We start from the raw sequence: 26,170 nt of genomic DNA, 5'->3' as shown, positions 1-26,170 counted from the left end.
ACCTGACAGGCCTAAGTAGACAACGACAGTCGGCGTGGAAAAGGTTCCAGATACAATGAACACGCAAGATTGGATCAATTGGCTTGAAATAGGCCACCCCCCATTAATTTTATTTTTATTATTTTTTTCGGGATAAAAAAAAGAGAAGATGCAGTAGATAAAACTCGAGATAGATGAATACATAGAAAGACTGACGCATATTGTCATGTCGTTCTCGTGTTGGCAGTCATCTGATATTCTCCTAATCAGTACAATCATCTTTGGTGGTCCAGGTATGGGTAAGTAATGTATCAATCTAGCGGGATATTCCAGCGCGACCACCAGAGCGACGAGGGAAACGCATGAGTTCGGTGATTCCGGCGGCAGAGAATGAAAGTAACTGCGATTCTCGTACGATCCAGCCGGTTCGATTGTCTATTTTGGGCCCTCGCTTGTCCTATGAACCATGTCTATGCAGCAGCAAATATGGCTTGATTGGTGTCGTTGATATCGTGCATTACTTCAACCCTTGCAGGAAGTTCAACGGCAAGGAAGACCAGGATCAGGCCAACTGCACCGCGGAACGTCTGAGACTGCAGAAGCAGTCTTCCAAGTTTCAAGCAATGGCTATCACCCGCCATGTAACCCCATGCAGTACCACGCTAGATCCCTATCGTGCATATCCAGGTTGCACAAATCCCTCATGGAATGCGCTGACCCGATCTCGCTACGACAGCTGTCTGCACTGGATACAGCACATACCGTGGACACCGTGAGGGTGAGCTCCTTGCTTCGCTGGTGAGGGTCATGAGATATTTTCACCCACGCCACCATGCGTTATTTTGTCCGGTGTCAAGCCTCACCATGTATAAGATCACAGCTCGAGCCTGTGACTCCGCTGCTTCTCGCGCTGCCTATCTCACCGCGTGTGTCTGTCTGTGTCCTGCCTGCCGCCTCCTGAGAAACATGGGGCTCATCGCAGAAACCCGAAAAGCCATCCAGGATTCCCCCCGCGGGGTCTTCAACTGGTATCTGCTACTCAACACCGCCATCTTCGCCCTGTCAGGCATCAGCAGAGGGTTTGACGAGGGTAAGAAAGCAAGCCATATGTCATGATCGTACTCAGCTTGATAGGAAACATCGCATGTCTGGTCGTGCAATCCCAGTTCCGTATCAAGTTCGGACTCGATCAACAATCCCCCGAACAATATGCCAATACCAAAGGATGGATCGTATCCATCTTCACGGCCGGAATGGCCTTGGGCTGTCTTGCGGTAGGCTGCCCACTCCAATCCTAGACCCAACTAAGTGATCCGGTATAGTGCTTGCCTTTCAATGATCGAATTGGACGGCGGTGGACAATGCGGCTCTCCACCCTGGTGTATGTGGGTGGAATCTTAGGGCAGGGCCTGTGCAATGGAAACCTGGCCGGACTCTATGTATCCAGACTTATCTCGGGCCTTGGGGTGGGCGGCATGACCGTCACGCCCCCGATGTACATCTCCGAGGTACGTTGCCCCAAGCCATGTGGAACCGACTGACCCCTGCAGATTGCACCCAAGACGATCCGAGGACTTCTGGCACTGCAGTACACCGCCTGTCAACAACTAGGAGTCGTGTTTGGCTTCTTCATCAACTATAGCATCACCAAAACGTACGACGGCACCGACATGCAGTGGATGTTCCCGACTCTGATTCAGCTGCTCCCTGCCGCAATCTGGGGTTTGGGTATGCTGACCTGCGAAGAATCGCCGCGCTGGCTGCTGTACGTCGGACGACGAACGCAGGCCGTGTTGGTGCTGGCCCGGCTGCGACACCTGCCCAGGAATCACCCCACGGTGGTCACAGAGATTGCAGTCATGGAGTATCAGATCCTGCAAGAGCGGGAGGCCGTCACGGATGCATCGCAATGGCGTCTGCTCAAGGAGACGTTCGTCCCCGTGGAGAACCGTCGTCGGTTCTTCCTGGTGTTCATGGCACATCTGTTCTCGCAATGGTCGGGTGGCAACGCGATCACCCAGTACCTGCCGACCATTCTCGGCTACCTGGGGACATCAGGAGATACCGCGTCGCTGACCACCGGCATCTATGCAGCGGTCAAGTTTGCCTGCGTGCTGGTCTTTTCCCTAGTCATCGTCGACTTCGTGGGCCGCCGGCGGTCCCTGATGGCGGGCATCACCCTGCAGATCACCACGCTGGCCTACCTGGCGTGTTACCTGGGCATTACGCGTGGGATGACGACAACGGCCCTGCTCCACGCGCCGAGCGCGTCGCGGGCGTCCACGGGCGCGATCGCCGCCATCTTCCTGCATGGGGTCGGGTGGGTCATCGGCTGGTTCTCGATGCCCTTTTTGATCGGGGCGGAGATTTTCCCCATTCGCATCCGATCGCTGGCGGTGTCGATGGGCATGGCGTGTCACTGGCTGTTTGCCTTTGGCTGCTCACGAGCAACCCCCGATTTGCTCGAAGTGACGCACGAGTGGGGGGCTTTTGCATTTTTCGCATGCATCTGTCTGGTCTCGTTGGTGTATGTGTTTTTCGCGATGCCGGTGAGTGACTCTGGAAGTGATGATGGCAGGCGTGGGCTGACAGAACAGGACACGACGGGACGGTCGCTGGAGGCGCTGGACGGACTGTTTCAACGGCCATGGTACACGGTTTATCAAGTGGCGTACGCGAAGGAGGAGGACGAAGAGTTGGAGGTGCAGGCGATCCACGAGCGGGGCAAGTCGGAGATGGTCGGGGAGGTGGAATAGCCATCCGACACGTGCAGTTCTAGCTTGGAGTCAAAACAAAGATTAGAATTCACAAATCCACTCGGGTTTAACTGTCGGATATTCTCCTGGAAGGGACTGATGCAACTGCAACCCCGGAGACGCTTGGCTGGGGAGCAATTGGTGGAGGAATCCAGCACAGGCCCAGTCGAGCCCCGATGAGGCCGTTCATTGGGCTGTCCATGATTAGGGTTGGGTGGCAAGAACCCATCCATGATCCATGTGGGGGTCCAAGTCAGTCAGTCAGTCAAGTGGGTGGTGACTCGGGTGATTCCCGCGTGCATTTAATCAAGATTCAAAAGACGGTCGCAAGAAAGCTACAGGCATCGATCGATGCAGAGCCCTTGTCGGTGAACCATGCAATGAAAAGCTTGACATGCATGGGCCCCGATGAACCAGCGGCCCTGGCATCCGACCCAGCGTTTCATCGACCTGTTTGATGTCATCTGTGGATTCGGATATTAATAACCGGCCTCTGAGTTAGTGCCATTGCCAACGGCCACTCCAGTCTCCAGCAGTCCAGCCTTCATCTGCTCCTCCACGTCCTCCGCTCTTTTCCCCGGCCCTAATCACTAATAAATCCTTCTCCCTTGCTCGTCTTCAGCCCTTTCTTCCCCTTCTTCCCCTTCTTCCCCCTTCCCATCCGTCGGGTCTCCCGGACGGTTGCCGTGTGTCCTCCCACCAATCCCATGCGCCGTTCCCGGCGACACCCGAGCCATGGCGGAGGGAATGCGCGACGAGCGAGGCGCGCACTCGCGGGCTTCCACGGTGCCGGCCATCATCACCACCAATGCCTCGTCCTCGACCATTGTCCAGCACGATTTGTCCACCTCGGCCACCAATAGCCCGACCTTTCTCAACCGGGGCGACCACAGCCCCGGCATCCCCAGTCCCGGCCTCCTCCGTTCCTCGCAAAGTTTTCCCATCGGTATGTCATCCATTCCCGACCCGGTCAGTCGGCCTGTCCAGACATTCCTTTATTCCCCGGTCATGCGGGCTCACAGGCATGATGGTTCTGCATAGGCTCGGTATCCGATCTGGCCTCCGCGTCGAGCGGATACCAACAACATGCCAGGAAAGACTCCCGCACCCTTCCGGCGGCGAGCAACGGCTCCGTCAAGAATCTGGCCTCATCTCCAAGCCTGGTGCAGTCCACCGCCGATTCCAGCGCCATCGATCCCTTGTCCCAAGTAAGGCCCTGTCCCGTGCCTTGGAGCGCGAGCAACTGATTGACCGGTCGCGACAGCATATCATCAAGCGCACCAACACGCAGAAAACTATCCCCCTGAAGCTGCTAGGACGAGCGTCGACCGAGGCCGAGCTGGGCGGAAGTGATCCTCGAGGGTCGATGGACCATGGGTCAGCGCGGGGAGAGACGGTGTTGCACCCGAAGCCTCCCAAGGAGAAGAAGTAAGTAAGCCAGCTGTTCTTTACCCCGCACGGTCACCTGCCTTGCTTTTTCGACATCTTCTAGGCATCTCCACTAATCGTGATTCATATGAACAGGAAAGGAGTCTCCTTCCTCAGTCGCATTATCCCTGGTAAGAAAAAAGACCAGTTCTTGGAAGAAGACGATGTCTCCGAACCTGAAACCACCCGCATGGATCCCGACGTTGCCGCCCAGCCGATAGGGTTCGTTCCGCGATTTCCACCTCCTCCCAAGTACATCCGCGTGCGCGCCAACTACAAGAAAGAAAAGACCTTCAACCGGGTCTTCCTGGCGCAGGAGCTGGACGGCGCCGACGATTCGGCGAGTGTATCGGACCGGGATGCGGCCATCTCCACGGCCGGTCCCCAGAACGAGCGGTATACGGGCAAGGCCATCTGGGCTCTGGTCTTTTCCAATGACGGCAAATACCTGGCTGCAGCCGGTCAGGACCGAAAGGTGCGCGTCTGGCAGGTGGTGGCGTCGGCGGATGATCGCGAACCCAGCCAGCCCAAGGGAGACGACGACGCGCCTCGGCTGAATGCGCAGGTGTTCAAAAGCCAGCCGGTCCAGGTGTACGAAGGGCATACCGGCAGTATCCTGGATCTCAGCTGGAGCAAGGTACCATGACTGACGAGAGGTGAAGGAGGTCACTAATACGGCCACAGAACAATTTCCTGCTTTCGTCGTCCATGGACAAGACAGTCCGGCTGTGGCATGTCAGCCGGCCCGAGTGTCTGTGCTGCTTCAAGCACAGCGATTTCGTCACCTCCATCCAGTTCCACCCGCGCGATGACCGCTTCTTTCTGGCCGGGTCGCTGGACACCAAGTTGCGCCTGTGGAGCATCCCGGACAAGAGCGTGGCGTTTGTGGCCACGGTGCCGGACATGATCACCGCCGTGGCGTTCACGCCTGACGGGCGATATTCCGTCTCGGGCAGTCTGAACGGACTGTGCAATATCTACGAGACCGATGGGCTGAAGGCCGTCGGGCAAATCCACGTGCGGTCCGCGCGTGGCCGCAACGCCAAAGGCAGCAAGATCACGGGCATCGACACCATCAGCCTGCCCACGGGCGATCCCCACGGCGACGTCAAGCTGCTGATCACCAGCAACGACTCGCGCATTCGCCTCTACAACTTCCGCGACCGCACCCTCGAGGCCAAATACCGCGGCAACGAGAATTCATGCAGCCAGATCCGCGCCTCCTTCAGCAACGACGGCAAACACATCATCTGCGGCAGTGAGGATCGCCGCACCTACGTCTGGCCGGTTGGCCCCATGGAGAAGGACGCCGACAAACGTGCCGTCGAGATCTTCGACACCCAGTCGGCCCTGGTGACGGCCGCCATCATGGCCCCAACGCGAGCCAAACAGGTGCTGGCCTTTTCAGAGGATCCCATCTACGACATCTGCAACCCGCCCCCAGTCACCCTCGTCAGCCAAGCCGACAGGGAGAACGGACGGACGAACCGCAATTCCGGCGCCAGCAAACTGGCCCAAGAATCCCCGACGTATCTCTCCCGGTCCTCGCACCCGGACGGCAACATTCTCATCGTAGCCGACTACGCGGGGAAGATCAAGGTACTTCGACAGGACTGCGCGTACCAGAAACGGCGCTACGACAGCTGGGACACGCATTCGACCATCTCCCGGCGCATCCTGCGCCGCACCAACTCGGCGCGCCACAGCATCGCCTCCTCCATCGGCAAGGATTCCCTGAACAAGACGCCCTCTGAACGGATCATCTCCTGGCGCAACTCGGTCATCCGCCATGGGAACCGCTCCGGCATGCGCACCCCGCGCACCCGCAGTCCCTCCCCGCACAAATCCCTCCGCGACCTACCAGGCTACTCCAGCCCAGGGCGAATCCCACGCCCCGACTCGCGCTCCGGCCTCACCACCTCCTCGCCCACCTCCGCATACAAAAACTCCCTCGACAGCCAGCGCTCCAGCGGCGACACAACCCGACACAACGGCCACACCACCACACTCGACCCGTCCCGGAACCAGCCGACTACCTGGTTCCCCCGCGGCGGAGACAAAGAGAACCCACTGTGGCTACAAGGCGACCAAAGCTACGCATTCTACAACAAGATCGCGCACGACGCAATGGCGATCCAGAACCGCAAACGAACCGACAGCAACCGACTCCTCAGTCCCCATCGCCTGTCCGTGCCGGGAGAGCGCCAGCTAAGCTTAGGCAGTGCGTTAAGCAGCGACTATGCGTCATCGAACGGCGACGGGGAGGACGGGGAGGTCCTGAAATGCGATAATTGCCGAGGGACGAATTTCCGAGCGACCAAGGCGCGCAATGGTAAGCAGCGATTGGTATGTGTGCGGTGTGCGCGACCGATCAGTTAGCATTGTATAGTGGACATAGTATGGGAGGGATGTAATTACCAGTTTGTGTATGTATGTACAATAGCCTACTATGGAAGATAGGCGATATACGAGGGACGACTGATGAATAAATAATGATTTCTGGAGTGTATACCTAAACCATAAACAAAAAGTACGAGACAGTCAGTAGCTACAGCATCCTTGGCTTGACTCCGTAAGAAGTAAACCCACAGCCAAACGGTGAACGGCGCCAGCACACCGCCCGCACCTCACCTCCGCGCTCCGCCGCAAACAACACCCACACCACCACAGCACTAGCAGAAATACAGCTCACCATCACCACCACCACCACCTACCTACCTACCTACCTACCTCATTACCTACCAACCTACCTCCTCAATCACCCACCATCACACCACCCAAGATTATATCAACAACCACCAAAATGCCCTACCTCCCAACCACCCAATCCTACCTCGAACAATCCTCTCTCCTCCTCCAAGCCTACCCAGACACGGTACGCAACCCAACCCAACCCACCCCAACTCACCCCAATCCACCAACACTAACCAACCAAACGCAGAGAATAACAACAAAATACACCTTCCCACGCACACCCACAACCACAGACCCCACCCCAGCATCAGAACCCAAACCGCGCATCGCAACCCTCGAACTCAAAACCTTCCACCCCGGGACGGGAATCTGTCTAAAATACAAAACGAATAAGGGGGCGGAAGTGGGACGACTGATTACTTCTTTGGGGAAGTTGGCGGCGGGGGCGGATGTGGAGGGGTTGGGGTTGGGGAATACCATTCTTTCTTCTGGGGGTGTTGGTGTTGGGGGGGATAAGGATGGGGATAAGGATGTGGTGATGGGGGATGTTTCTTCTGGGAATCAGGGTGTGGATGGGGGAGAGGGGGGAGTGGGAATGGGAATGGTACTGCGGGTGCTGCTGGGAAAACAGGGAAAGGGGGGAAAGGAGGGAAGAAGGGGGGGAAGGGGAAGAGGTGATTCTTCTTTTCGTTGTATTTTATTTCTATTAATGGATTTGTTTGTTTGATTGGTGTGGGTTATTGTTTTGGTGGTGTTTAGGATGAACGTTTAGTGAGGGTGGTAGTTGACCTGGTAGTTCACCTGGTAGCTGGATTTACAAATTACAAGTGGTATAGTAGTATCATCCAATTTACATTCATCTAAATACTGCATTAACATTATACCTTCCAACGCCAATCCCATGCTATACTGAAATCCCATAAACCAAAGCAATATCGTGGCTGTGCCAACAACCGGGTATAGTGGCATCATCTAAAAGTCCTCGTCGAAGCTGAGACCGCCAGAGGAGGTCTTGGTCTCCTCCTCTTCCTTCTTCTTCGTGCTGGCCATCACACCGGCCTTCTGGTAGTCACCCACCCGCTTCTCGAAGAAGTTGGTCTTGCCCGCCAGCGAGATCGACTCCATAAAGTCGAATGGGTTGGTCGCGTTGTAGTACTTCTTGTTACCCAGAGCCACCAGCAGTCGGTCGGCAACGAACTCGATGTACTGGCACATCAGCTTCGAGTTCATGCCCAGCAGAGCACAGGGCAGAGCGTCCGTCAGGAACTCCTGCTCGATGCCGACAGCCTCAACAATGATGTCCTCGACCATCTGCTTGCTGGGACGGTTGTTCAGGTGCGAGAACAGCAGGCAGGCAAAGTCAGTGTGCAGACCCTCGTCACGAGAGATGAGCTCGTTAGAGAAGGTCAGGCCCGGCATGAGACCACGCTTCTTCAGCCAGAAGATGGAAGCGAAAGATCCCGAGAAGAAGATACCTTCCACGGCGGCAAAGGCAACCAGACGCTGGGCGAATGTTGATTCGCGGTCCTGGATCCACTTGATGGCCCATTCGGCCTTCTTGGCAATGCAAGGAACTGTGCATGTCAGCAATTGTCCAATCACAATCCGGTTCGCAGTACATACTGGTATCAATAGCATCGAAGAGGTAGGTGCGCTGCTTGGGCTCCTTGATGTATGTGTCGATAAGCAGAGAGTAGGTCTCGGAGTGAATGTTCTCCATCATGATCTGGAATCCGTAGAAACAACGAGCCTCGGGGACCTGGACCTCGCCGCTGAAGCGCTCGACCAGGTTCTCGTTGACAATGCCATCCGATGCCGCGAAGAAAGCAAGAACGTGAGAAATGAAGTAGCGCTCATCGTCGTTGAGGCGGTTGTGCCAGTCGTGCAGATCCTTGGAAAGATCGATCTCTTCGGCGGTCCAGAAAGAGGCCTCGGCCTTCTTGTACATCTGCCAGATCTGTGGGGTGCGAAATCCGTTAGCGCATGCTCGTGACGCGCGGGATGTCGAAACCACTTTACGCGTGACGCGTAGCGGTGTGCCACTCACCTCGTGGTACTTGATGGGGAAAAGAACGAAACGGTGGGGGTTCTCCTGGAGCAGAGGCTCGTTGGCCTCCATCTCCTTAATGCCGGGGGCGACCTTGGGGGCTTCGACGGGCTTCTCGACAGGCTTCTCGGTGTCGAAGGTGGAGGGGGTGTTCTCCTTGTCGGCAGCGCCAAAGTTGAGCTTCTTCACGGGCGAATCGCTCATCTTGAGGTTCTCGAGGGAGGACGCAGCCTGGAAATAGCTTCTGTTAGCTTAATTGGCTCTAACAACGCGTCGAGCGTGGGAGGCGAGACGTGACATCACTTACCTGCTTGGAGGGAGTGAGTTGGACAGACATGATGTTGAGTGTGTGAAGAGTGAGAGAGACAACAGTGACGAGAATTGATCACACAGACACAGAAACACTCCAAAAGACTGAGCTGGTGGATGAGACTGAAGAAAGAGCTGCAGCAAAGGAGGGCGAGGCGACAGAAATACTCGCTCAGACGAGGAGCGTGATCCTTAGCGCGACGGGCTAGTCACGTCGCACACGTGATTTGGCGCGAATTTTGCCCCGGTGGCTGGCGGAACAACTGTTGATCCGGGTGGGTTGTTGATGTCCGTCGCGTCGTCACGTCCCTTGCTGCGGATTCCTCCTCCAAAACGGCGCTATCAGACCACCGGCCGCTGTGCCATCCGACGCTCTAGATCTCCACTGAACCAAATGGCTGTATCATTAGCTGGACCTTGCAGCAGGTTTGTCTCTCCACATTCCCAGAAGGGCTGGTGCCTGTTCAGACTCCAGACTCCAGAGGGAGATGCCTAGAATGCGCTACGTCGTCCAGCTGCTATCTTATCTGATCAAACTCCGTCTACCCCTCGATCAAGCTACACTGTAGTCCCTAGCGACCATGTTTGCTGAGCCGGAACGAGTAGTTCTCCTGTGTAACCTGTGGCAGCCTGGCAGCACATGTCTGCGTCTCGTGACAGTTCTGTCTGTCTGCCCCCTGTACAGCTGTACAGTACCTTACAGGTCCCTGCAGTGCTTAGATACTCTTTACGACATCATCCATAAGCAGAGCATCGGCAATCCCCACTCCGGATAAATCCGAGCTGAAAGATTCTTGATCGCGGAGGCCTAGTTGGGTTGGTCTGTTAGCCAAGAGAGTCTGTGCTGAACGCGTCGCGTCGGGTCCTTCCATCACATTGGCAACTTGGGCACCCACTGCGGATTTACGGATGTTTGAAGCTGCATTCAGCACCCCAATGCGGGATCCCTGCTCTTATCCCACTGTATTCTAGATCCTGCTGGCTAGCTGCCCAAGTGGGCCCAGCTGATCAGTGTTTTCTTCCGTCGTTGATGACGTTACGCCGCGACGCGTCGAGTGCAACATGAACCTTGTTGGAGCTGCATAGAGCGATGTTCTATGGTTCTAATAATCATTTGGATTGCCAACTGCTACAAAGTTCGTCTTATATCATTGACTATGTACAAAGTAGTATGCTGTCAATCTCGACCTGTAGCGTTCCTCTGTCTGACTTTTGACGCGTCTGATCCAAGGTCAAAGGTCCGACGGAACAAACAGTCTAGGCGTCATTCTCGGCAAGATTTACATGCAGAACAACTAGTTTACGGAGTAAGTTTCACTGCTTTATTAAAGCTCCATCCGATCCACATCCTGTTTCGGCAGCTTGTGTATTACTTCTCCATCCTCGGTCCGGTGAGGTTTTCGCGTCCGTCTACCCACACCTCGCTTCAGAACGCGACCGCAGCAGGTATAGTCAAAAATCTATTCAATCCACCAATATGTCAAGTCTAAGATCACGACATGGCTGCCCAAGCAGAACGCCCTATGTACATACACATCAAGCAAAGTTGCACTACTGCTCAACCATGCAAAACCGAAAAATGTCCCGAAACATCTCTATATGTGCCGCAAATCAAGGGTATGCCAGTCGCTATTATCGTATCGTGATTACAAGTTCTCCTTGAGCGAGTCGGAGAGGAACCGGTCCTCAAATCTACGCATAAGTTTGTTGGTCTGTTCCGCCAAGCTGAGAGTCAAGATCTAGTCAAGTTAGTAGACTGCGATTGAAGTTGATAAGGGACTGCACATACCGTGTGAGGCAGAATACGTGCAAGATGGGCAAAGTATCCCTTGTAGATAGCCAACACACCCTCCGTCTTTATGGTCTTGTAAAGGCAGTCAAAGACGCCCTTGTAAAGGTTGCCGGTTTGGTTGTACATTCTCGACATGATGGTGTCTGCATCTGGATTAGCATGGTTTGTTACAGAGATGCGCACAACATACCAGGAGGGTGCATGACACAGCACACAACAAAGCCAGACGCCGTGCTACTCGCCAGGTGCAAGCCTGGACCATCTTCCATGCCCAAATGCTGCGTCAAGCGACGCTTCGCAAAGAAATAGGTCGGCAGCTGAACGGAGCTACCAAAACCCGTGCGCACCATAGCTGCGCCAACTCCCCGATATAGACCATTGACTCCCTCCGAGGTGTAGATCTTCCGCAGACCATCAAACGAGTTCTTGTAGTTGTGCTGCGTGCCGACGGGAAGGAATGGTGAGAACGATTGCAGGCGAGTCTTGACAAGGAAAAAGGGCGAACCAGCAGCGGCACCAATGATACCCGATGCCGCGCCAGCGAAGACGTTGATACCCAGCGACTGCACCTGGGGATCGTCGTATATCGTGGTGGTGATGCCTTTGCGCAATGGCTCGTAGAAACCAAGACGGCAACCGTTGAGCAGGACTTGGTAGATGTACTGCAGCATTGTTAGCATCAGTGTCTCCCAAGCCGACATGCCGACGTACAGCTGAACCAATTCCCCGGAACAGACCCCGGGGGCCCTCATTCTGCAGGATGACCTTCACGCCGTGCAAAACACCGCGATATTTCTTGACGGCGTCATTTTTGGACTGCAGTTCTCCTTGCAGTTGTAGACTATACACGGACAAAAGTTAACCTTACGCGACACTGAGAAAGACAACAATTGCACAAAGAACGAGACATACCGAATCTTCACCGTCTCAAAGCTATGAGTGACCGTCACTGCTCCGCATGCTGCGATACCTCCAGCGATGAATGCACTATAGTAAACGTTTCACTTCGTCAGCGCGACCGTCTTCCTCTAATAGCAGGGACAGAAATGCGACATACCCAGTTGTTGTGGACATGGTCACTGTTCAGATTGGCTCCGTTAACGGAGAGCGGATCGAGACGGCGCGGAAGGGCGAGGGCGAGTCTGGCAGGAGCGCAGGTAAAATCTGAACGAGGAGGCTGTTGCGACAACGAATTTGGGTGCCCTAAGGGGGAAGATGCCCAACTCAGCGACAGCACGTTGAAAGGTGATGACAGATGAATGTCAGAAACTCCGCCGGTGAGAGCTGAGGTGTTCATGCGTGAGATCCGTCGACAATCTCTCCAACGCCTCTCAGATTGGTTTCCGCGGCCGATGATTGGCCGAGTGGCCCGCTTATTTCAAGCCGGGGCTCCGATCATCGGCCAATCGGTCCAAGTCTGCCGACTGTAAGCGCCGGGACGGAACAACATTGTTTCGATGAAGTCGGTCAAACGCGTCAAAATCCATGGCGGCGCGTGCGGCCATCATGACGGTTACTCCTCCGTCGGACATATCTGGTGAAGCGTTGCAGGTCAAGGAGCCTTGCAGAGGGAAGCTGGGAAAGAAGGGTCTACTTGGCTTGTAACTTTCCGCAGGCCCGGCATTCTAACACTGCATCACATTCCCCGCACTTTCCCATCGTCTAGCCAAAGTATGGCTGAAGGCCAACCGCAGCCGGCGGCGCAACCGCAACCCCAGCAGCCTATGCTCCAGTGCCAGAAGGTCTCGGACATCGTTCGTAGTTTCCGTCCTACAAAGGTTAGTTCAATGGCTCTTATTCCTTGGGCCACTGACCTAACCGTACTCTACCATAGGCATTCCGGCCCCCGAAAGATACTTCCAACTATGTGACGTCGTTGGACTTTGACGACCAGGGTGAATTTTTGGTGGCTTCCGGTGATGATGAAACCATTCAGGTCTTCGACATTAAGGAGGGCAAATCTACAAAATCGGTTCCTAGCAAGAAGTATGGCGCCCACCTGGCCAGGTTCACGCACCACAGTCGTCAAGTCCTCCACGCGAGCACCAAGGTCGACGGTATGTCTACTGCGGCTTCCAGCCCCTACCTCCAAGACTGACACAGTCAGATTCGCTGCGCCTGCTCGATCTCCACAACGAAGGATACGTGCGTTATTTCCAGGGCCACACTGATAAAGTCACCTGCTTGGCTCTGTCTCCTGGCAGTGACTCCTTCATCTCGTGCTCCAAGGACGACACAGTTGCGCTCTGGGATTTGAGCTCACGATACGCCCAAGGAAAGTTGAAGCTTGCAACTCCTTATCTTGTCGCTTTCGATCCGTCTGGCTCGGTCATTGCGATTGCGTCTCAATCTACTTCATCCGTCCTTCTGTACGACCTCCGCAACTACGACAAGGCTCCATTCTCCACCTTCGATCTTGGAGCTTACGAGGAACGGTATACTCCTTCGACGCGCGGCCGGGGATGGACTCGCCTCGAGTTTTCCAATGATGGGAAACACTTGCTTGTTGGGACAGACTACCATGGGCATTTCGTTCTCGATGCGTTTGAGGCCGGCATCCGAGCTTTCCTGGTGGGAAGGGCTGGATCATCTGGAAGAGCCGCCCCAGTTTCGACAACCGGAAAACCTCTTGGTCAGGGAGATGTCTGCTTCTCACCGGATGGCCGATACTTGATCGGGGGCTCAGGAGACCATTCCGACATGCTAGTATGGGATCTACAACAGCCTGCTCCAGAGCCGAACGGTCTATTGCAACCACTAACTAGACTGCCACACCGAGGACGGACTGCCATCGTCGAATATAATCCAAGGTACAACATGATCGCATCTGCGGACAAAGAAACTGTATTCTGGCTTCCGGAGGATAACTCCCGGCCTTCTGAAAAGTAAGAGCCGTCGAGTCCCGACATCAACAACGCCAACAACACCCACATGCTCCCTTCGACTGTCCCCCTTTGAAAATCAAATCGAAAATCACAATCCGCTTAGAATGACTCAAGTGCCGCTAATGCATGGATCATTTCTGTCGTCATGTTCGATCTATTCATATTTTTCTTTGAGGTGAACGGTCTAATCTTTCCGGCCTTTTTCCTTGCCTATCAAGCTCCTAGCGGTATCGCACACCCATATCAAAGGCCCTTCTAGGTGTTCGTCGCCATCCCGGTGCTTCTCAACGATCGATTCAATCTCCTTAACCACGGTGCGATTGCTCGAGATGGTCGCCAGCCCAGCAGCCCATCCGTACAGAAACACGCTGTAGTTGATATCGGAGAGATTATCGGCCACCTTGTGATAGACAGGCGGCAGCTTTGCATTATCGGTCGCTGCTGCAATCACCGACTGTGCTTCAACCGTCTTGACTGGGAGTTTCCACTGTGCAGGGATCTCATAATCCGATAGCTCCTGGTACTTCTGGATGAGTTCCTCTCGGCTGCAGGCATTGAACGGGGCTTCACCAGTCAAAATTCGCATGCGCAGCTTTTCTGTGTCAGTGCCGATAATGTTCACGATTTCTTTCATCCGTCGCGCAGCCTCCTCGACACACACGAGCTCGTGGGCAGCCATTGCAGGCCATAGCTCGGTGGGCAACAATGGTCGCTCATGCTCAACCGCGATCTGTCGATTGATGGCTTTATGATGCTCGGGGGATTGGTTGATAGTCTTGTAATGCGACAGGTCCGAGACCGCCGCGAGCAGCAATGTGCAATCCACATTCAGAGGGGAGGTGAAGCGTTTGAAAGGCTTAGGAAGGAGATGAGACAAGCCCTTCTGGGCATCAGGCACAGCATATGCTTTCTCCCCGCAGTCCACTTTGATTCCATAGCCTCTGATAATCTTCAAAAGACCATCAATTTCCGAACTGCCCTCTTCAATCTTCGGAATGACAAATCGTAGGCGAGGGCGTTTGTACTTGACTCTGGTAGCATCAGCAGCCTTGCGCAAATCGCTGGCCAACTTGATAAGCTCGATCTCATCGTCATCGTCGTCGTCATCGTCCCCATCATAGTTGCGTAGAACCGTTCTGGCCTCGCCGTCATGGTCAGACTCCGAGTCTGCCTCCCAGCCCTTCTTAGCCATCTCAAACAACAACCTAGACTCCGAAATCGTCGAAACCTTCACCCACTCCTCACCATCATCAGCAACAATATCAACAAACACGCTCTTGCGCTTATCCTTGCCGACCCTTCTCTCCCCATCCCCACCTTTTTTCCCCTTCCCTTTCTTCCCTTTACCCACCCCCTCGCCCTCCCCCTTCCCTCCCCAATAAAACCTCTTCCCAAACGCCAACAATCCCTGGCAGGTATTCTTCGCAATTCCCCAAACGGCCTCATAAAACGGCAAATTCGACGACCTCAACGCATGAACTAATTTCCTCGCCGCCTCATCACTCTCCCCATCATCCTCACCCTCACCCTCAACAGAAATCTCCTTAACCTGCGCCTCCAATTTCTCCAACGTACGAAGCTCCGCCAACACGTTCGATTTGAACGACCGCGCTTCCACGACCTGCGGATTGCGTTGAGTTTCCACAAGAAGGGCCTGGAACGCGTCCAGCTCAGCAAGAAGAGCCTGGCATCTGGCCACGAGAGAAGTTGCGAGGGATCGGCTGATTTGGACGGGTGATTCTTCGGCGGGGAGGGAGGGGGATAGGTTGGTGGTTTCGGTGTTGTTGTTGTTGTTGTTGTTGTTGTTGTTGTTGTTGTTGTTGTTGTTGTTGTTGTTGTTGTTGATGTTGTTGGGGGTGTGATTATTGAATGACATGGTGGACTGTCGCGTGCGCGTACGCGTGTGCACGTGGTTTTTAGGTACGTGAATGTGTATGTGTGGTGGAAGGGTGTGAAGAATTGGAAGTGAAGAGGTTGTTGCGGTGGTGGTAGTGGTAGTAGTAGTGGGAGTAATGTTTGTTTACGTGTTACAGAGATTGATGGAAGCTGGCGGAATTCTGTGAGTCATGGGCGAGCAGATTGATGGCCGGACCACTAAGGCCGTGCAAATTGGATGGTTGACGCTGCTGGGCGCTGGTCGCCATGTCTCGGATAGGTGATTGTTCGCATGCTCTCGGCTGCTAGGTACTAGTGCGGGAGGGCACCGGAGGAGCTGGGGCTATGACTTAAGAGCATTCCGACGCCGGGGGCAAGAGTTGGTGGAAGGTTTGTGGAGGTTATGATGGGAGATTCTCTGGACGTCACAGGACTGATTGGTGTCGTGAAAATTAAAACATCGCTTCATAGTTGGAGCTACATACGGTAAGAATCTATACAGAATAGAACACAAGAGATACCTCATCCTCCATCGTGTGAGAAGCAATAGGTGAAAGGTACAAGGAAAGTTCAACGACGGGAATACACCATAGGCCAAACGCCATCATATGCCTGCAAGCCAAATAACACAGCAGAAGAACACCAACACTTCCAATTTTCCCCCGAAATAATAGCAGGGAAACCTGGTCCGATCAAAACAGCATAAGAGCAGATATTGCAGGCACCATGGTTCGCTCTGAAATCTCAGGTAACATGCCCTACACAGGGCATGTAGGCTTGCACCGGGTCTAATGCTTGCCCGTAAGTCGCTGCCGTTCACCCGAGTTGCGTGGCGACTCGTCCTCGTCATCGGACCACTTGTCACCATCTTCGCCGACAGCGAAAATTGTCTCACCGTCCAGGGACTCCCTTTGACGCGGCGCCGCAGGGACGGGCTTAGGAGGCACAGGCGACAGATCACGGCGATGATCCGAAGCCGAAGGTATCTCGGGACCACCCAGAGCGTCCTCCTCATCCAGAGCGCTAGCGAAGGATCGGATTTCAAATCCGTCGTCGTCTTGCGCAATCTGCAAAACCGTTAGCATGATGGCCAAGCGTAGACTTCACTGCAATTGGACTTACTTCGTCACTCATTGCGAACCGTCTGTTGTTAGCAGTAGGTCGCCACAGATAGGCGACAAATCCGATATCGAAGAGGTACACGAGGTTCAGCCAGCCATCCAACACGAACCACCTAGACTTCCAGTGCTCGGGTACGAAGCTGGCCTCGCTGCGTCCTGCAAAGGCAATGGAATTGATGAAGAAGAAACCGAAGATCACAATGATACTACCAAGGATGCACCACCACAGCTTCTTGTACATCAAAGCTTTAACCTTCTGCTTTCGGTCGATAAGATCCTTCATCGTCGCATTCAGAGAGTTCAATGTCCACACGTAAAAGGCCGTCAGCGTACCAGCGAGAGGAAGCACGATGAGGAGGACAAGTGGGCCGGCGCTATCCGGAGTAATCGACAAACTTGCAACGGCGTAGATCACAGCGAAGATGAAGTGAGTGATGGCAAGAACACGGACGTAGATCATGGTTCGACCGAGCGAGGGTTTGACAACACCATAGCCCATGCACACAATCAAAAGCAGGAAGAACGAGAAGGCATTTCGTCCAGCATTGAGCACAGCAACAATCACCATCAATGCCTTCGCGCCGCCATTCAAGCCGTGCCGGTTTTGATAATCTGGAAAAAGGATTAACACGGTGTTGCCAGTATGCTACCATTGAACATACCATAGAAACCCCATGTCATCAATTGCTCAACAATCAAGAACACCAGGATTGCGGTAATATAGTTTTGTACGGGCACTGCAGATAATCAGTCAATGAACATGGAATATCCCGAGCTCGTGCTTACAGATATCGTGACGGTTCTGCACGTATAGAAAGGCCCAAAACCTATCTCCAATTAGCCATATTTTCAAAGGATCACATCATGGGCACATACAGGCCAACCACCGCGTAGACGATGGTCAAGCCACCGTAGAACGGCAGCTTTGCGATCTGCGCAGCTGGAAGTTCACCGTACGAGTTCCGAAACTCAATCACAGCTTCGTAGTCCACTCCGGAGTATCCATACGTGCTCACACAGTAGAATCCAGTCTTTTTGATAGGGTAGTTGATAGCGGCAGGGTCATTCAGATGGACGGCTTTGGTGATGATGGGGAAGCTGGCGGCCTCGCTCACATTGGCGGCAAGGATGAAAGAGCCGACCTGATCTTGTTCGCAAAGGTTTGCCTGCACGCTAGCTTCATCGCAGATAGTCTCCCTCTCCTAAGACACCATGTGTAAGTTAAAGTATCCCAACATAGCTGTCATCAAAGGAAACGTACCCCGGAGTCGCCGGGTATGGGCCGGCCGATGAGGTTCTCATCGTTCCATTCGAAGATGACGAGACTGACAAGGGGGTCGCTGTCCCCAGATTCAGCGACCGGAACGAATTTGGTCAAAATGAAGGGATCTACGTTCCCGCCCCAAGCTTTGCGACTGTACATTCCCGAACATCGCTGTCGATGGGTTTCATCCTGTGTCTGGAAGTCATGGAAAATTAGGCACGGACCACGGGTTCGAGGACAAGAGATTTGCGCACCAATTCAACTTCATTTGCAAGTACACTTCCTGCCAGCAGGGCAGTGAAGCCGAGGGTCCGAAGCCAGCCTCTCATTCTGACCATGAAAAGGAGCTAAGCGGTAGGTTCCTGGGAGTAGAACAAAGCTCCGGAGTCGCCGAGAGCAGGGTTTAGTGGCAACCCGGGGTCATAAGAAGGCCCAGGCGATGGACGATGGCCAAGTCGACAAGGAAGGGGACTTCCTAGGGAGGGGCTCCAAGACTTGAGCGTGGTGGAATGCGTGGTGACCGAGCGATGTTTGCGACGATCTCACGAATCGTGGCTACAACTGCCTGAAACCGGGGAAGCCGCGTGTTGTTGACGGGGGTCCCGCCAATTATTATCTAAGCCCGTGCCGGCCTGCCAGTGGCACGGCCGAGAAATTCTGCCTGACGAAAATCACTCTCCACCGGCATCCCGCCTGCGAACTATCAATCCATTCTTGCCTCCTGTTGCATTCTCATCCCCGACCGCAAAGATGCCTGGAAAGGAGCTTCCTGATCGCTGCATGAACTGCCATGAGGCGCCACCAACCTTCACCCTGCGGGGTCGTTGCGTGTGCCAGTATGTTCCACCATCCCAAGTGCACAATGTCGCTGCCGTTCCTCCATACTGATACCAGTTACCCCTCATGCAGAGAATGCTATATCCGCTTCTTGAGCCTCAAGCCCTTCAAACGCATGGAGGCCTATCGTCTGCGGAAGAATATGCCCAAGACCGGTCCCTGCAAATTGTTGCTACCCCTCTCATATGGCGTCTCGTCCACCGTGCTACTGCACATGCTACATAAGCAAATCGAGGTGCTACGATCGAAGCAACATGGCCCCGCGGGCTTCGAAATTCTTGTCCTAGTCGTCGATCCTTCGACTATCTCCTCCATTTCTTCACACGACGAAGGCTTCGAACTTGCGAAAAAGACTTTCCCACTCTGCTCCTTTACCCAGCTGCCTTTCCACAGTATCTTCGAACTCGATCCGGATGTTCAACAGATCATGTCGCAGTATGCCGGGGAGGGCTTTACGGATGATACGGGCCTACCCAACGAGGAGCGACTCGCATCCTTCCGTCGGTCCATTACGACGGCCACGTCCAAATCAGATGTCGATCGTATCCTGTTGAACAAGCTCATCGTCGCTTTCGCGAAGAAGATGGAATGTCGGGGCATAGTGTGGGGTGACTCGGATAGCAAGCTCGCTGCCAAGACTCTTGCCAACGTTGCGAAAGGACGTGGTTCTGCAGTAACGTGGCAGGTGTGCGATGGGATGTCTCCTTTTGGTTTGGAATTCAACTTTCCCCTCCGGGACGTGTTCACCGTAGAAACACAGACCTACGCCAGCCTCTTTCCGGAACTTTCTGGCATCGTCCTTCATGATGAGCCTCCCTCAGAAAATACGCTTACGAAGAATCTGTCGATTGACGAGCTGATGATACGTTATGTCAGTACTCAGGGTGAAAAATATCCTGGTGTCATGTTGAACGTGACAAGAACCGCCAGCAAGCTCCAGTCGTCCGGTACCTCTGTTGGTGGGCCACAGTGCGACTTCTGTGGAGCTTATATAACTAGGAATGGAGAGATTACGAAGGGAGATGAGCAGCGTCAATTTTGTTACGCCTGTGCTCGGTCCCGGCCAGAATTGAACTGCTAGATTCATTCTCAGACAAAAGCGCACTGGATGTTCTGTTAATTTATGTACAGCATTATCTTGTCCGCCTAGTTGACTGTGCATTATCCACCACTCCCCTCTCCAGGTCCTCCTCCCGATGACCTCCTCCGCCGAACCACCGGCCTTGCGACCGGTTTCTCTTTGGATGCCGTGCTGCTTGAGGCTTCGCTGGCCCATCAGTGTTCCGACTATGCGGCTGGCCTTTGTGGCTAGATGGCTCACCCGATGAATCCTCATCATACCGGTCGAACTCATCCGGTAAACTCATATCCGCTCCTTGCCTCCTCTCCTGTCTCCCAAGTGCCTTGGCCCCCTTTTCCCGCAAATGTTTCTCCAGGAGAACAGCATTCCGCGTGTTGCACTTGTACACAGCATCGGCAACGTCACCTATGAAAGGGACCAGGCCGATGAAAAAGTCGATGACAATATTCATGAGCATCATCATCCGGAGCCGCGACGGGAGGCCTCCGTCGATCTTATCGCAGGTGTGCACCACCATCAAGGCTAGTGCAGCATCCGCTCCATCACCGATACTATTTTGGGTGGCTGCATAAGTTCCTCATCGGGGTGCATATGCGGGGATTGCGACTTACAAAGGGAATAAGCCAATAACACTTCCCCATCCAAAGCGAATTCCGCACAGACTGAATAAACACAAGTCTAGCCGATACGCCCTTCTTTTGACTTGGGTCAGGACTTTGCTGTCATTCTCCGATAAACCAGGCGGTATTGCTTTACGCCGCTTCTGTGTCTTCTTTCCGAAGGCGCGGTTCAAGCGTGAGGCGGGGACTTCTTCAAAATAAGGGTCCTACACCCAGATGAAGTGTCTTAGTCCATAGGCTCCGACCGTAGTACCGTTCAGAGAATAAAAAGGGCTTTACCTCTTTTCCAAAATGGTTCCGTGCGGTTTCTCCGAGGATCTTCTTGCCCACTAGGGATGCAAGTTGCGCCGACATGTCTTCTCACTTGGCAGGTTCGAGATGATAGGCAAAAGTAGGCCAGGAAGAAATTGAAAGGCAGTGTTGGGGTTCTTTGGGTCTGTCAGTGTCGACTTCCAGGAGGGGCGCTCGGCTCCTATTTAACCGCCAAGCATTCAGCAGGAGGCGTATGTAAGTGCGACAGTTTTCTGCAAAGAACTTGGAGATGTAGCCGCTGGACGACAAGGGAAAAGGGGGTCCGGCGGTTTTAAGCCTTGGGATAATTGTGTTCGACAGCCAGTCATGGACGACAACGTCGACAATGACCTGAATATCTGGAACACCAGCCGCGCGGCGACGTCATTGTTCCGGCGCCACCAGTTACGTAACGGCGATGACCAGCACTAGCCACAGCGCCACAGCGGACTGTGGCGCGGCTGGCCCGGGCTCCCCAACAACCACCTGAACCGAGCGAGAGTCATCGGCAGCTCCCTTAGCCTACCTCCATTGTTAGGCCGTCGGGTATCAACCAGAAGAGCCACACTCACTCCAATCCCTACCCACCTATCAGCGCGTCTTCACTTGCCTCCAGGTTGACCACCCATTGGTTTGCTCTCATCCCTGCCTCTTTAGCTCTCTCGCAAAAGTACGCTTCAGGGTTGGCGCTTCGCCAAGCACCCTTCCTTGAAGCTGCAGCGGCGCGCTGTGCTGTCCCCTCAGTCACCGTTCGCTCTCGCTCGCGCTCTCTCCGCTTATCGCTCGGGGAGCTCCTCACCTGCCCTCCCCTCTGTTGAAATGCTAGAGCACGTTGTCCAGTATGACAGAAATAAAGATGCAGTTGGAAGACTGTAAGTCTGGCCTTATCATCTTCCCTACCCATCCCTCCCACCCGGATGGCTACGATGACCTCGGCAATGCTAACCACGATGGCTTCGGGCAGGGCTGGATGATCTGTGTGTCCGCTTCATCATCAACTTACCTCGAGAAGAGCTTGAATCTGTTGAACGCATTTGTTTTCAGGTTGAGGAAGCACAATGGTTCTACGAGGACTTCATTCGACCGTTGGACCCGGCGCTTCCGTCGTTGTCTCTCAAAGCCTTCGCCCTGCGCATCTTCCAGCATTGTCCACTGATGTCTCAATGGTCCCACTACCATCACATCACTGCGTTTTCCGAATTCTTGGCCTACAAAACCCGGGTACCCGTGCGCGGTGCCATTATGCTCAACCAAGACATGGATGAGGTAGTCCTGGTTAAAGGCTGGAAGAAGGGCGCCAACTGGAGTTTCCCACGAGGCAAAATCAATAAAGATGAAAAAGACATCGACTGTGCCATTCGGGAGGTGTATGAAGAGACCGGTTATGACGTTCGAGAAGCCGGACTAGTCAAAGACGAGAATGACGTCAAGTTCATCGAGATCACCATGCGAGAGCAGCATATGCGGTTGTACGTTTTCCGTGGCGTGCCACAGGACGCTCATTTCGAGCCGCGTACCCGCAAGGAGATCAGCAAGATAGAGTGGTACAAGCTGTCGGAACTGCCGACCTTGAAGAAGAGCAAGCAGCAGGACCAAGGCTTCGTTGTCGCTAATGCGAACAAATTCTATATGGTTGCTCCTTTCATGTACCCGCTCAAGAAATGGATTGCCCAACAGAAGAAACTTGAAGGAAAGGTCCAAGGGGCTCCGAAGCTACCCATGCCAAGTGATGCCGAGATGTCAATCGATGAAGCGTCTCATGCCATGCACAGCTTCACGCCAAACCAGGTCGCTGCGGAGATGCCTGTGCCAAGTGATTTGCCTGAGGTTGCTTCATCCCAGGACGCCTCCGCTCATCTAAAGCGTCTCTTGAACATCAATAATGGCCTGCCTTCACAGATCATTCCACCGTCTGTTACACCTTTGCAGGACCCTGGGGCTAATGCCTCGAAGTCAAATGCCCTCTTGGATCTTCTGAGGGCCGGTTCATCTCGCGAATCTGTTCACCAGGTTCCCGAGGCCGAGCAGAATTCGCCGCCGGCTCCTCTAGCAGGTGGTCGACCTTATCCCGCTCCTGGCTTCTTTCCAGGCTTCCCTCAGCAAGGCCCTCATGGTGGCCTACCTGCAAGCTTGCCGCAATATCAACAGCCCCGTCATGAACCTGGAGCGCACCTGCCGCCTTCCATCGTCAATGCAATGCCTCGCGGCCCACTGAACCAAGTACCTCTTTCGGCTGCTCATCCAGGGCCATCTGCCAATTATTACGGGGCGTTCTCCTCTCAACAGCAACTTCCGCCGGACTCGTATACGGACAGAGCTTTAGTGTCAGGCTTCCCTCCTACACCGCATAATCAAGCGATTGGTCCGGCCCCCTATCAGAAAACAGGCGACCCCCAATTTTCGCACTCTGGTCGTCAACCTTCTCAAGTTCGGGGGGCAACAGTACCACCAGCAAGCAATCTGCCTCCACCGAAGCTTACCAGCCATTCCCTGGCTCTGTTGAGTGTTTTCAAGGACGAATCTATCAAAACACCCAAAACACCCAAGGCGACCCTGGTGTCACAGTCTGAGACGGCGCAAACGAAGGAACGAAAACCATCACAGCACCAGGATCAGCTCCTTAGCTTACTGAGAGGGTCACCCGCTCCTGCTAGCCCAGGACCGGTCGAACTATCGGCCCAACCAGTCTCTCCCGCTAGGAAAAAAATCCTGCAGCGAGCCCGTGGCGAGAGCCCTGCACGTCACACTGGTACAAATCAGCATGTGACTTGGCCGGCGGCAAACCCATGGGCGTCTGCACCAGCATCTGGCCCCTCAGCAAATATACCGCAATCTGGAGCACCGAAACCATCGGGTAGAAAGGCGCAGAATGTGTCGGCGCGCAAGGCCAACAGAAATGAGCAGGCCCAGGCTCTTGCGTCCCCAATAACAATCTTGTCCAGACCACAAACTGTGAAGAAAGAACAACCCCCGGTGCGCACATCTTCGCAAACCTCTCGTCCTTCTTCTCGGACGCGACCCGCGAAGCCCAGTACTCCCGAACCACCGAAACCGTTCCAGCCGCAAATTTTACGTCGCTCCGACAACCCGAATGCCATCGACCTTTTGCCTATCCGAACGAAACTCAATGAGAATCAAGACCAGCAGGACCCTACACGCGCGACTAGCTCCCCGCAGCAGTCGCAGCCTCAGCCCAACTTCGATCGTCGACCAAGTCAAACGGTTGCGCAAAAAGAGATGCTTCTATCCCTCTTTGGCAAGCCATCTTCCTCCCCAAGTATTTCACCTGCGGAACTCAGCGCGTCTATTCCAAAGCCTTCGGAGGCTTCCTCCATTGTTAGCCCACTCTCGCCGCTTAATCTTCCCACCATTCCTTCAGGGGGGCAGGGAACCCTTGGCCAAAAGGATAGTCCGACGTCCAAACCTCTCTCAGTCTCATCGCCTGTCAACAAGGCTTTCCTGCTTGGGTTCCTGGAAGGAGTTGCCAAAGGGCAGAAGTAACCCCCTCTATTTTGCTTGATAGTCCGCGCCGTCCCATATTGGTCACCAAACAAATCAGCGGCGGGCCATTTCATAATCCTGAACTCAATTGAATGTTATCCCTACTGTGCCTACTAGATCCTATTCCCTTTTCGACTAGCTCGTAAACCCGTCACTTCTGATTATGTCATGTCGGGTATTCTGCCCCACACCACCGCCCTTGAAACGATGTCATGGGCCTCGGATTTGTAAACGTTACGCAGAATCCATTCCAGCGTCATCTCACAAAATGATGCGTTCCAGCCCATCTACACGCACAGTATGTGCGCAATGTCTCAACCGCGGGCGATACTTCTCCACAACCATCCAGCGCCGCTCCCAACAATCCAGCACCACCAACCCACCCTCCCCGCCAGCAACCGGGTATGCTCGTCTCACAAACCGGGGATTAATCTCCATCACAGGCATAGATAGCACCTCCTTCCTCCAAGGCCTCATCACCCAGAACATGCTCGTGACCAACGACCCGAACCGCGCAACCCGTCGAACCGGATCCTACACTGCCTTCCTAAACTCCCAAGGCCGCATCCTCAACGATGCCTTCATCTACCCTCTCCCCCAAGCAGAGGGCACATCACCAGACGAACTCGCATGGCTAGTTGAAGTGGACAAGAACGAAGTCACAAGTCTCATGAAACATCTCAAGAAACACAAACTCCGCGCGAAACTCAAACTACGTGCTCTCGACGACGGCGAACGCACCGTATGGGCCTCCTGGAAAGATCACAGCGAGCCTCGATGGGCAGCATATAATCTCGACTCGCAGTCCTTATCCCCTTTCGCCTCGTCCTCGACAACAGTCACCGGCTGTGTTGATACCCGAGCACCGGGGTTCGGGTCCCGACTAGTGACGCCCGGGGCGGAAGATCTCAGGACACATCTCGCGGAGGAAGGAGAGGTTTCTGGCTCCGAGGTCGGACTAGGAACCTATACCGTGCGACGAATGCTTCATGGTGTGGCGGAGGGACAGTCAGAGATTATTCGCGAATCGTCACTTCCGTTGGAATGTAACATGGATATGATGCAAGGCATTGATTTCCGCAAGGGCTGCTACGTTGGTCAGGAACTTACCATTCGGACTCATCATACGGGGGTTGTGAGGAAGAGGATATTGCCGGTTCATTTGTCTGAGGGAGTCCGTCAGGATGGTGTTGCGTCGGCGGATACGCCCGTGTATGATCCCTCTGTGGAGATCGGCTTGCCGCCATCTGGGTCGAATATTTCGAAGGTCAGCGCGCGCAAGGGCCGCAGTACAGGGAAGTTCTTGGGTGGGGTTGGGAATATCGGGCTTGCGTTGTGTCGGTTGGAGATGATGACGGATGTTGCTTTGACTGGGGAGCCTACGCAGTATAGTCCTGATCAGGAGTTCAAGGTTTCGTGGACTGGGGCCGAAGATGGGTCGTCTGAGTCTGGGGAGGTGAAGATCAAGGCTATTGTTCCGCCTTGGACAAGGGAGCATATTTATAATGGTGGGGTGAAGAAGAATCAGGGTCGTAACCATGAAATGGACAGCCAGCGGGCTAGGGAACTGTATGAGGAATTGGAGGAAGAAGAGGAAACGTCACGACGGAATGATTAATTGTTTATATAAAGTGTATCATAGAACAAATGTACAATATCTCAAAATGGACCTGTATAGATGCAATGTGAA

General features: G+C 54.1%; 11 protein-coding genes across 11 annotated transcripts; 6 read left to right on the top strand and 5 right to left on the bottom strand.

The window, feature by feature from the left end:
* Nucleotides 1–945: 945 nt before the first annotated feature.
* On the top strand, nucleotides 946–2,735 carry BO94DRAFT_458187 (general substrate transporter; the record flags this gene model as incomplete). The annotated part of the gene is made up of 5 exons (XM_025607778.1): nucleotides 946–1,069; nucleotides 1,114–1,253; nucleotides 1,302–1,487; nucleotides 1,530–2,528; nucleotides 2,577–2,735. 5 exons carry the CDS (start codon nucleotides 946–948, stop codon nucleotides 2,733–2,735), a joined length of 1,608 nt encoding a protein of 535 aa, XP_025471096.1.
* A 521-nt stretch (nucleotides 2,736–3,256) lies between these two features.
* BO94DRAFT_532278 (WD40 repeat domain-containing protein) lies at nucleotides 3,257–6,668 on the top strand. The gene is made up of 5 exons (XM_025611091.1): nucleotides 3,257–3,681; nucleotides 3,777–3,943; nucleotides 4,000–4,163; nucleotides 4,260–4,800; nucleotides 4,848–6,668. The coding sequence occupies exons 1-5, from the start codon at nucleotides 3,471–3,473 to the stop codon at nucleotides 6,540–6,542; spliced, it is 2,778 nt and encodes a 925-aa protein (XP_025471095.1). The 5' UTR covers nucleotides 3,257–3,470; the 3' UTR covers nucleotides 6,543–6,668.
* A 138-nt stretch (nucleotides 6,669–6,806) lies between these two features.
* Nucleotides 6,807–7,706, top strand: BO94DRAFT_328733 (SRP9/SRP21 family protein). The gene has a single exon (XM_025606959.1). It carries the CDS (start codon nucleotides 6,967–6,969, stop codon nucleotides 7,582–7,584), a length of 618 nt encoding a protein of 205 aa, XP_025471094.1. The 5' UTR covers nucleotides 6,807–6,966; the 3' UTR covers nucleotides 7,585–7,706.
* BO94DRAFT_532277 (ribonucleotide-diphosphate reductase subunit RNR2) lies at nucleotides 7,691–9,349 on the bottom strand. Its single transcript, XM_025611090.1, has 4 exons — nucleotides 9,212–9,349; nucleotides 8,905–9,135; nucleotides 8,481–8,814; nucleotides 7,691–8,431 (listed from the first exon to the last, which is right to left on the bottom strand). The coding sequence occupies exons 1-4, from the start codon at nucleotides 9,239–9,241 to the stop codon at nucleotides 7,830–7,832; spliced, it is 1,197 nt and encodes a 398-aa protein (XP_025471093.1). The 5' UTR covers nucleotides 9,242–9,349; the 3' UTR covers nucleotides 7,691–7,829.
* Nucleotides 9,350–10,568: 1,219 nt separating this feature from the next.
* BO94DRAFT_563771 (putative mitochondrial oxaloacetate transporter (Oac)) lies at nucleotides 10,569–12,287 on the bottom strand. Its single transcript, XM_025614375.1, has 6 exons — nucleotides 12,063–12,287; nucleotides 11,918–11,992; nucleotides 11,717–11,846; nucleotides 11,196–11,667; nucleotides 11,003–11,148; nucleotides 10,569–10,952 (listed from the first exon to the last, which is right to left on the bottom strand). The coding sequence occupies exons 1-6, from the start codon at nucleotides 12,077–12,079 to the stop codon at nucleotides 10,860–10,862; spliced, it is 933 nt and encodes a 310-aa protein (XP_025471092.1). The 5' UTR covers nucleotides 12,080–12,287; the 3' UTR covers nucleotides 10,569–10,859.
* A 391-nt stretch (nucleotides 12,288–12,678) lies between these two features.
* On the top strand, nucleotides 12,679–13,894 carry BO94DRAFT_582712 (WD-repeat containing protein SWD2; the record flags this gene model as incomplete). Its single annotated transcript, XM_025615492.1, has 3 exons — nucleotides 12,679–12,783; nucleotides 12,840–13,062; nucleotides 13,113–13,894. 3 exons carry the CDS (start codon nucleotides 12,679–12,681, stop codon nucleotides 13,892–13,894), a joined length of 1,110 nt encoding a protein of 369 aa, XP_025471091.1.
* BO94DRAFT_563769 (uncharacterized protein) lies at nucleotides 13,657–15,868 on the bottom strand. The gene is made up of 2 exons (XM_025614374.1): nucleotides 15,242–15,868; nucleotides 13,657–15,217 (listed from the first exon to the last, which is right to left on the bottom strand). The coding sequence occupies exons 1-2, from the start codon at nucleotides 15,764–15,766 to the stop codon at nucleotides 14,075–14,077; spliced, it is 1,668 nt and encodes a 555-aa protein (XP_025471090.1). The 5' UTR covers nucleotides 15,767–15,868; the 3' UTR covers nucleotides 13,657–14,074.
* A 340-nt stretch (nucleotides 15,869–16,208) lies between these two features.
* BO94DRAFT_532274 (putative integral membrane protein (Ptm1)) lies at nucleotides 16,209–18,705 on the bottom strand. The gene is made up of 7 exons (XM_025611089.1): nucleotides 18,405–18,705; nucleotides 18,148–18,345; nucleotides 17,763–18,088; nucleotides 17,673–17,713; nucleotides 17,549–17,623; nucleotides 16,888–17,498; nucleotides 16,209–16,832 (listed from the first exon to the last, which is right to left on the bottom strand). The coding sequence occupies exons 1-7, from the start codon at nucleotides 18,477–18,479 to the stop codon at nucleotides 16,554–16,556; spliced, it is 1,605 nt and encodes a 534-aa protein (XP_025471089.1). The 5' UTR covers nucleotides 18,480–18,705; the 3' UTR covers nucleotides 16,209–16,553.
* Nucleotides 18,706–18,900: 195 nt separating this feature from the next.
* BO94DRAFT_621742 (uncharacterized protein) lies at nucleotides 18,901–20,068 on the top strand (the record flags this gene model as incomplete). The annotated part of the gene is made up of 2 exons (XM_025617017.1): nucleotides 18,901–18,986; nucleotides 19,060–20,068. The coding sequence occupies 2 exons, from the start codon at nucleotides 18,901–18,903 to the stop codon at nucleotides 20,066–20,068; spliced, it is 1,095 nt and encodes a 364-aa protein (XP_025471088.1).
* Nucleotides 20,046–21,322, bottom strand: BO94DRAFT_621741 (DUF4112 domain-containing protein). The gene is made up of 3 exons (XM_025617016.1): nucleotides 20,968–21,322; nucleotides 20,680–20,894; nucleotides 20,046–20,619 (listed from the first exon to the last, which is right to left on the bottom strand). The coding sequence occupies exons 1-3, from the start codon at nucleotides 21,040–21,042 to the stop codon at nucleotides 20,121–20,123; spliced, it is 789 nt and encodes a 262-aa protein (XP_025471087.1). The 5' UTR covers nucleotides 21,043–21,322; the 3' UTR covers nucleotides 20,046–20,120.
* Nucleotides 21,323–21,820: 498 nt separating this feature from the next.
* On the top strand, nucleotides 21,821–26,165 carry BO94DRAFT_563764 (uncharacterized protein; the record flags this gene model as incomplete). Its single annotated transcript, XM_025614373.1, has 13 exons — nucleotides 21,821–21,851; nucleotides 21,944–22,002; nucleotides 22,024–22,248; nucleotides 22,270–22,368; nucleotides 22,399–22,452; nucleotides 22,474–22,492; nucleotides 22,520–22,611; nucleotides 22,639–22,705; nucleotides 22,733–22,785; nucleotides 22,807–22,931; nucleotides 22,959–23,035; nucleotides 23,069–24,388; nucleotides 24,735–26,165. 13 exons carry the CDS (start codon nucleotides 21,821–21,823, stop codon nucleotides 26,096–26,098), a joined length of 3,585 nt encoding a protein of 1,194 aa, XP_025471086.1. The 3' UTR covers nucleotides 26,099–26,165.
* Between the last annotated feature and the right edge of the window lie 5 nt (nucleotides 26,166–26,170).

Source organism: Aspergillus sclerotioniger (assembly GCF_003184525.1).
Source record: "Aspergillus sclerotioniger CBS 115572 chromosome Unknown BO94scaffold_5, whole genome shotgun sequence".
Lineage (NCBI taxonomy): Eukaryota > Fungi > Ascomycota > Eurotiomycetes > Eurotiales > Aspergillaceae > Aspergillus > Aspergillus sclerotioniger.
The sequence above is the reverse complement of the archived record's forward strand: the minus strand, read 5'-3'. Positions and strand labels throughout refer to the sequence as shown.